Source organism: Ctenocephalides felis, unplaced genomic scaffold (genome assembly GCF_003426905.1).
Source record: "Ctenocephalides felis isolate EL2017-DRISC unplaced genomic scaffold, ASM342690v1 CF-g0.4_SCAFFOLD_03338, whole genome shotgun sequence".
Classification (NCBI taxonomy): Eukaryota; Metazoa; Arthropoda; class Insecta; order Siphonaptera; family Pulicidae; genus Ctenocephalides; species Ctenocephalides felis.
The window spans coordinates 26,181-35,172 of NW_020539492.1; the positions used below are offsets into that span (position 1 = coordinate 26,181).

The window sequence follows — 8,992 nt, forward strand, 5'->3', positions numbered from 1 at the left end:
TATTAAATTTTAATTGAAAATGATGGAAAATTGCTTCACCAATGCTGAAGTATCTATAGAATATTTCCATGATATATAATAAGACATAATTTCTTTCATTCAAATATTATTTGTATTCGATAAATGTCTAAGTTTGAATAATTCAAAAACCATCTTATGTCATTTAACTCGTCTACCTTAACAATACTGGTCAATGTTAAATCCAAATTATCATGCCAGTTTTCCATTATATCTACGTAATTTTTTTAATAATTTTGCTACTTCACAACATTTTCGAATAAGTGCTAATTATCAAACAGATGTCGTGATCTGTTCGATTAAGTGTATATTTCTGGCCCTTTGCGAGTGGCATCTTCTGAAGGGCGTGACACCAGCATGGGTGTAGTCCATGGTCGCTCGTCTGCAAAGGCCCTCAGGTACACTCTTGGACGGCCTCAATACTAATCTGGCATCGCAGCCATTCGGAATACAACCTATAACAAAGGGTAATAAAAAATCACATAGAAATTAGACGAAAAATGACCTTAACACTAAACCTAACAACAATTCATGTATACATATTCCTGCCGGGCGGAGTCAGATTGACCAACAATTAAAAAGTTATCTATTTTATTATATAATTAAGATAATGATCAGCTTAAGGCAAATTGCTGGAACTTCCCGTACCGTAATAAAATCCTCGAGGAATTTTAAACGTTATCAAGTAAATTATTGCAAATACTGTAACTTTCATTATTTTTACTATCTTGTTATATTATATCTGAGCAAATCAAATGTAAATCATTAATCAATTTATCTTTAGAACATTAACAATCGTCAATTGATTTCGAATTCAATTTCAAAAAAATAGTTGCCTAATTTACACAAAATTGAAAAAGTGTTATAGTCACTTGACTATCACTCGTATAGTCACAGTCTAAACGCATTTGCAACGTTTTCACTTGTACTGTGCTTAGCTTGGCGGCATTTTCACATTTTTCAATAGTTTTCACAAAATTGACACAGTGCTCCCTTACATAAACAGTCTAAACGCACTTGGGTGAATATTTGTACCAGAGTGGCGCTTAGACTGTGCTTAGCCTGGGTAATTTTTTAATTTTTTAATCCAAAATTATAAAAATATTTTATGAAAAATAAAAAAAGATGTAATAATTTTTTATCCTCAAAAGCAATTGTTTTGTCAATACAAGCAGAAAGTTTTTTAGATCATTCAAATCGGAAGCTTAGTTCACTCAAAAACTGCGATTTTTTGCACATTTAGCTCTGTATCATCGAAATGGCGGGGGCTGTCTTTGCCAAAAACTAATCACCTCTTCTCCCAATCATTACAAATTGAATGTTTTTTAGATTATTCAAATCCGATACTCCGTTCTCTCAAAATCTCGATTTGTATTTTCTGCACACTTTGCTCCGTATCTCCGTAAAGGCTGAACCTGCCTTTGCCAAAAACTAATCAGCACATCTCCCTATCAATAGGAGTCGAATGTTTGTTGAACCATCCAAATCGGTTGATCCGTGCGCCCGTAAACATGGACAAAAACATGCGGATATACAAAACACATACACACACATCCATTTTTTCTGAGGTATGCCAAAATGTTCAGAAACCTTCAAAACGTCGAGAAATGCAAAAATTTTCATTTTAGATTTTCGGCCCATTACTATGCTAACCTACGAGAAGTTAATTATGAGAGCAAAACTATTAAAATTAAATATTTATGAAGAATTACATTTCTTAGCCATTTTTACCAAACAATGTACTAATACAAAATCTCATAATTTTGGAAACGTTTGGATAAAGTTTAAAACTTAGACAATCACTTTTTATACACCGCCAGAGTAATGAAATTTGTTTTATACAAATTGCTTCAAAATCTGTGAATGAATTTATCAGTTTTAGAACAACAAACTATCCAATTTAAGAATTGAACATTTTCTCTTCTTGTCATTTCCCAATTAGGGAAACCTATGTATTGTATGTTTATAATTGACTTTTAATTTTCTTCTAAATTTGTCTGGCTCATATGGTATATTTTGTATAAATCTGCACCTACATTTCGACAAAAACAACTCTCCAAATAATTTATTTTTAACCGGTCAAATTGACCGACCGCGGTAGTTAGGTCACATAATAATTTATTTCCGAAAAATAGAAAAGTTAAGAAAATATTATTAGTATATTCTAAGAATTGTCATCAACCAAAAATTATATAGTGCGAATTAGACTTTGCGTAAATTATTTCGACCTGTCTTATTGATCCACATTTATGTTAGTACTATTGTTTTGTCTCTCACCATTTACTGGTTTTGTGCACGTCACATTACAATTGAGAAAATATTCGTCAGCCTGACTTCGTAATTGGTTATAATAATAATCTGCTGGCGATGCAAAAGATAGACTTTTGCTCATCCCGTTTGCAAAGGGACGACATAAGGTGCTGCTTGGATAACCATTTCCGACTCCGGCACAATAACCGTTTCCGTAATCACTGTAATGGAAAAGTATACATAAAATCATATATACTTTTTTAAATCATTAAATTTTGTGTTTCTTACTTTGGTGTGTACGGGTATAGTTGCGGTACAGACAAGTGTCTACAAAGACATCTCGGAGTACTGGCGGTGATCGTCGGAGTGGTCACTAAAGGTGTATCTGGCGGTGGTCTTCTGGTAGTCCTTATTAAAAATAGGAGCACTGCTCCTAACATTACGGCACTAAGAGATAAATAGTAGCCTGCTCTAGGCCTAGTGGCATTCAATTCACCGGTTACGTATACACCTAACATAAATGGCACTGCTTGGGCACATTGGACGAAACCTGAACAAGACAAAGAGTATAACTTTAAAATTATGACGTTATATGTGTTTTGAAGTAAAACTTTTTTTAGGCGACTAGGGTGTAAATCCGTACAAATGCAACGGAAATAGTGCTACGGCAGAATTGTACGTCATTCACTTTCGATGAAATTATTTCTATACGGGTCGATTGTGATTAGTCGTCGTGTATGTGAATAGAATTCTGTCGTTGAATGCGTGCCGGCATCGACGTTGTATACGTACCGATACCAACAAGGAAATCGGCATAGATAAATAAATATTTTAAAGTTACATCGTAGTACAAATCTTGATATAATGAAAAATGCTTGAATCAGAAGAATATTTTACCCTGCTCCTTAGAAATTATTTCTATATTATTCGTAGTTTCTAAAAATCTTTGAAGTTATTAAAATGGAAAATATTCTTTAGGCAAAACAGATATTACAGCTGAATAGAATGAGATTATATCGCCGTTTGTATGGTGAATGAATGTATGTTAATTTTAATTACATGAAGTTGTTCTAACACAATTATTAAAGTTGCAAAAACAATATTTGTTTAGGTGTTGTTTAACACAATCTACTGTGTGAACGAATATTATAAAATTTATTAATCAGCATTTACTTCGTTTCTCTAATGAAGGTTAATTTCTAAATGCTACTTACAATGACAAACCGATCATGTCATATTAGGTTGTCAAATATCTCCCTTCCGCCTTTTTGTATTATAAACCAATAGCAAAAAGCGGAAATATGACTTTAATTGCATTATTGTTTTTAAATATCATACATATTTTTAATGCTATTATAAATATATAATTTATATGTTATCATTATATAAATGTGTATTATGGTTGACACTAATAAATGTATGCATTACAAGTGTTGCCATATTACTATACTTTATACAGTAGCAAATAAGTTTTATCCCAATCACATGTGATCCTTGCGCGCTCTCTTTTTTTTCTAACTTTATGCACATTAATCATAACTATATATTTTTACTTTTTATTACAATTATAAAATATTATTTTGTAAATAATGTAGCACGATTATATTGTTTTAAATAATAGTACTCTACAATTATAGTAAGTTATTATTTATCTTGATAAAGTATCAAATCTTAAATTGGTATAGAAAAATTAGTGTTTTAAAGTCTTAAAAATATTGGAAATTATGCTAACTTAACACATCTAATACAGACAATACAATTCATTATAATAATGTAATATGATCTGTCTGCGTCGTGTTTTATATTTTACTAGATGAACCGAAAGACGTTGTTTTATACCCATGTCTACAATTATTTAATATAATATACTAATATTTATCGTTCACCTAAAAAAAATAATTATTGTTTTTTAAATTACTCTTAACGCCAAAATGCATATACATTTATAATGAGTCTCAATTCCCACACTATATTGGAAATTGAAATCCTTTAAACGGCATAACATAGCCATAACCTTAACATAACACTGGTACTCCATGTTGAATAAAATTAATTAAATTTTTTATTATTTAAAATATCCAAAATTGCATCTTAAACTTCTCCTAATCGATATCGAGAGGACCGAATTGTATGTATTCATCTTTACTTTCCCATTTGTTGTTATAAAGTGAAATTTTAACGAATTTTAAAAATATTGTGGATAGATTAGTAAAAGATGCAAAGAAATTATATATTAAAAAAAAACTATATTGAAATTTAATATCCGTATCTTGTGTCGGCGCCCCCTAAGGCGTGCGCTCGTATTTTTCGCATGCATCGCATTGAAAGTAGGACCGGCCCTGATTAATACTTAGTTTTATATTTGAAGTGAATTAATTTGCCAAATTCAAAATGTTTTATCAAAATCCGAATAATCGTCAAGGAGGAGTATACAGTGAGTGCTCGTAATTTATTATGAACTTTATATAATAGCAATAAAGCTCAAATTGATTTGACGTTTTAGTTAGAAAACGTTTGTATGAGAAAAAGAAAAGGGCTGTTTTTAGGGTTTTCCCGGCAATTATTCGATTTTTTCTCGTCGTAACAACCATCCTTGGACATCAACGAACATTTTAAAAAAATAATTGGCGAAATTGGTCCAGGCGTTGTTGAGTTATGCGCTTACCAACACATTTTGTGATTAATTTTTATATATAAGATGATTAGATTTGCCCTTATTAAACATGCTTAGTTAATAGCAATAAATAAATTTTTCACAAAACACAGTGATATATGCTATTTGTTTTCATGCCATATTTACTAAAAAGACAAATTGGACCTTTGTGTCCTGCCCTACTCTGCCCTATTATGCTATAAATCGTAATAATAATTGTTTTAAAGGTGTTGGTTGTACTGTATATAATTACCCCATGCTCTGCTGAATTGTTTAGCTCGGACTCGTTCTAGTACAAGCATTTTCATGGAATACCACAATGATCCCAAACTTAAACCATAAAGCCATGCCACCATACAAAGTCCGTGATATCCTTGAACCGCCGAGAGAGCGAGCAACGACGCACCTTGAACATAAATCAAAAATCATAATAATAATAATGTAATTGCATTCAATATTGATAATAAATTGACAGACTGTACAGACATGATCTGTACTATGTGTCTGACTCTAATTTCTGCATGAGCCATGAGCCAACCATATATGTATGTATGACATAACAAATAGCGTTTTCTTCAGAAATTTTGTCAATTTTTTTTCTTTGATGCATTGGGTTTCGTGGATTGACCTTCGTAACTGAATTATCAAACTATTTGGTATTAGTATTTTGCCCTGAGGCAAGTAACATGAACTTTCCGATATGTCTAAATAATCGACTGAATCAATAAAAAATAAATTAATTTATGAGTGTATAAAAGTATTCCGAGTGGATTTATTACACATCATTGAAAACGAACGAACACGTTAACTCGGAGTATTTTCTAAAAGCAAATTTTCACAAATCATCAATTTTCAAATTGAACCAGTTTCCGTAGAACTTTCATGGTTTAGTATGTTCATTAAAACCAAGTGCTCTATCGTTATACCAAGTAAATCGTCTAATCTTAATTTAAACAAATGTCAAAAAAAACTACTCGTTTTCTCAAACTTTAGTGAATTTTTAAAATTAAACTACTTGTAGTAAGGGCGTAATATTTCAGTAAGTTCTATAAGACCATGATATATATCGTCAAAAAAAGTTCCATAAAAATTGGCTTAAATTTTTTTTTCAACAGTTAATTACAAGAAAACGACTCGGTAAATTTTCACCTAAAACTAATCAGTATTATGCGCAACTAATACCTTTCGAACAGTTTTTGTTTTTTTAAAATCGATTCGGTAGAATGACCTTAAATGTGGACGAAAAGTTTAACACTATTTTCCAGATTACAAAGAAACGGCTCTTCCAATCGTCGCACAAAACTGAGAAACGATAATCCTCATCGAGATACATCAAATGGCTTTTATATTTCTGAAATCGATTCAGGCGTTTTTGAGCAAACGTCGATGAAATGTCTAATTTTGACAAACGCCAAAAAAACGATTCTAATTTTTGCAAAGTTTGACGAATTTTTAAAATTAAACGACTTGTCGCAGGGCCGTAATATTTTAGTATGATCTATAAGACTATGGTATCTACCGTTATAAAAAAATCATAAAAATCGTCGAAATTTTTTTTAACACTTTATTACAAGAAAACGGCCCGGCCGATCTCTACCAAAAACTTATCAGCACGATTCGCAATCAATATCTTTCGAACGGTTTTTGAATTTTCAAAATCGAATCAGAATTGCGGGCTAAAACGTGGTCAATTTTTTTTACTTCTCTGCGATTTACAAAGAAACGGCTTGAATGATCGTCCCACAAAACTGACAAACGATAGTCCTGGTCGAGATACATCGAATGGCTTTTAAATTTTTGAAATCAGTCCAGCCGTTTTTGAGAAAATGTCGATTTACAGCAAAAAATCTGTTCACACACACACACACACACACACATACTTTTTCTCAAATTTGGTCTCATTCGATTCAGAATGGCTTCAAACGTGGAGAAAACATAAAATTAGCGAATCGGATTTTTTGATGAAAACACAAAACTTCTCCTTCGGAAAGTTAATAATGGATTTTATTGTATCGATTCGACATATCGATTATAAAATACTAACCGACTCCCGCCAATCCGAATTCGCATAAATAGAGCCTGGACACGATGCACTGTTGGCTCTGCCTGCACAGCACTGCTCCGCTGATGCCGCAGCCAGCCGCCAGCGCCAGCCCGAGCGACGTCTGCAGCAGAACTACTGCGCCGTCGTCCAGGCCTTCGGTCGCACCATGAGAAGCCTACGGGTGGAAAATAATTATATAAAAAATATATATATATATAATATATATATATATATATATATATATATATATATATATATATCTTATATATATAAATTTAGTGTCACAGGCGTTGTCCTCTATGGACGCCTAAAATACTGAACCGATTTAAAATTGGTTTTGCTCACCGTGTACATATGGATCCCATTTAGGACATAGGATATAATAAAAATCTCAATTAATAGCCGAAATTTTATATTATTTAATTAAAAAACATTTTGAGAGTCTACCACTCTAGACAAAAACCATAGAGCCACGAATTCAATGCAGGAGTTAACGCATTACGATGCGTTTCTATGAGCTACGGTGACGGTTGGAAATATATTATGTATTTTTATGTTGCCAATTGTGATTTGATAATAAACATACGATGAAATATATTTGTGAGGTTAGGTTATTATATGTCAAATGCTTATTGAAAGTTTTAGCAGAGAATATCACCATTCACGGTATGTATAATAATATATTGAACACCGTTATATTATTACACGATACAAATCAAGCATTATAACCAAATTTATCATTTTCCTAACAGCAACTAACTCTAATAACAACTAAATCTAATAAAGCACAGTGGTAAAATTCAAATATTCAAATGACTACTATGGATGATTAACGTGCAGTTGGTTCTGACTATTATTAATTAAGTAAATTGTATTGATGGTGCACTATTGAGTCTATTGAAAAATAACCATGTAAGTATTAAAACATAGAAGTGTTTCATAGTGAATTCATCAAGCAGGAAATTACAATGAATAAAATGAGCTAATATTACAGCCTGCAACACATTGTGTTAATATTACAGCCCAATTTTGACGAAGACAACAAACATGCTCCAATATTTTCAGGCTATGAACTTTAGAAATAAAAAAGAAGCCATGTGCTGCAAGAAAGTTTTAAATAAGAAGTGATTCTTTTAGAATGAATTTCTTCGATACCATCAGATTGCACGATACCATTTAAGAGGTAACAGTATTTGCGATGACTATTACCAAGGCTCAGGGACAAACAATGCCCGTTTTTGGACTTGAATTAGAAAATCAATGTTTTTTGCACAGGTAATTATATGTTGACCAAAGAGGATTTGGTCCAAAATATTGTGCATCAATTAGTTTTAAGCTAGATTTATAAAAGCATTCATTATTGAGTAATAATAATGGAATGGGAATATGTGATACAGCTATATGAAACAAGTAAATAATTGAAATTAGAATAATGTATGCATAAATAAGTAAGCATAATGTATGTAATATAATAAATTAATCATATCGTATATATTTTTTATATATCGTAATATTCAAGTTTAGAAAAATATTATGCAGTCAATTGTATGTTTGCATAATGGTATTTATGAAATATATGTATGCTGAAAGTTATATAGGTGGTGTTTTAAATTAATAGTAACTTTGCTTAGAATATTATATATTATATTTCTTTGTAATTAAAATGAGAATTATTTAGAAGTGATTTTGAATAATATTTAAATATATAATACATATATATTTATATATATTATATTATATATATATATATTATATATATATATATATATATATATATAACACTGGTTAAAAATTGAAAAATAAAGATACTAATAGAAAATCTTCACAATCAACTTAAATCGAATACATTTATAAGTAAAAGCATCGCTTGATTACTTATGATAAATTTTATAAATTTTTTCTAAACTTTAATTTATTGTTTAATTTTTTTTATTAATATACATTTTAAGGAAATTTTTATCAATAGTATTGATCCAGGTTGATTCATGTTGTTGTTGTTCAAATAATAACTATAATTTTCACTGCAA

The 8,992-nt window shown here is 30.8% G+C and overlaps 1 protein-coding gene across 1 annotated transcript; it reads right to left on the minus strand.

Moving 5' to 3' along the window:
• Positions 1-291: 291 nt before the first annotated feature.
• Positions 292-7,319, minus strand: LOC113382166. The gene is made up of 6 exons (XM_026620710.1): positions 7,311-7,319; positions 6,966-7,140; positions 5,175-5,327; positions 2,557-2,818; positions 2,296-2,489; positions 292-473 (listed from the first exon to the last, which is right to left on the minus strand). Exons 1-6 carry the CDS (start codon positions 7,317-7,319, stop codon positions 292-294), a joined length of 975 nt encoding a protein of 324 aa, XP_026476495.1.
• Between the last annotated feature and the right edge of the window lie 1,673 nt (positions 7,320-8,992).

Coding starts and splice junctions, on each gene's coding strand:
- LOC113382166 (XM_026620710.1), bottom strand. Junction 2,490..2,556: donor CTATACCCGTACACACCAAA/GTAAGAAACACA, acceptor TTTCCATTACAG/TGATTACGGAAACGGTTATT. Junction 474..2,295: donor GTGCACAAAACCAGTAAATG/GTGAGAGACAAA, acceptor CCTTTGTTATAG/GTTGTATTCCGAATGGCTGC.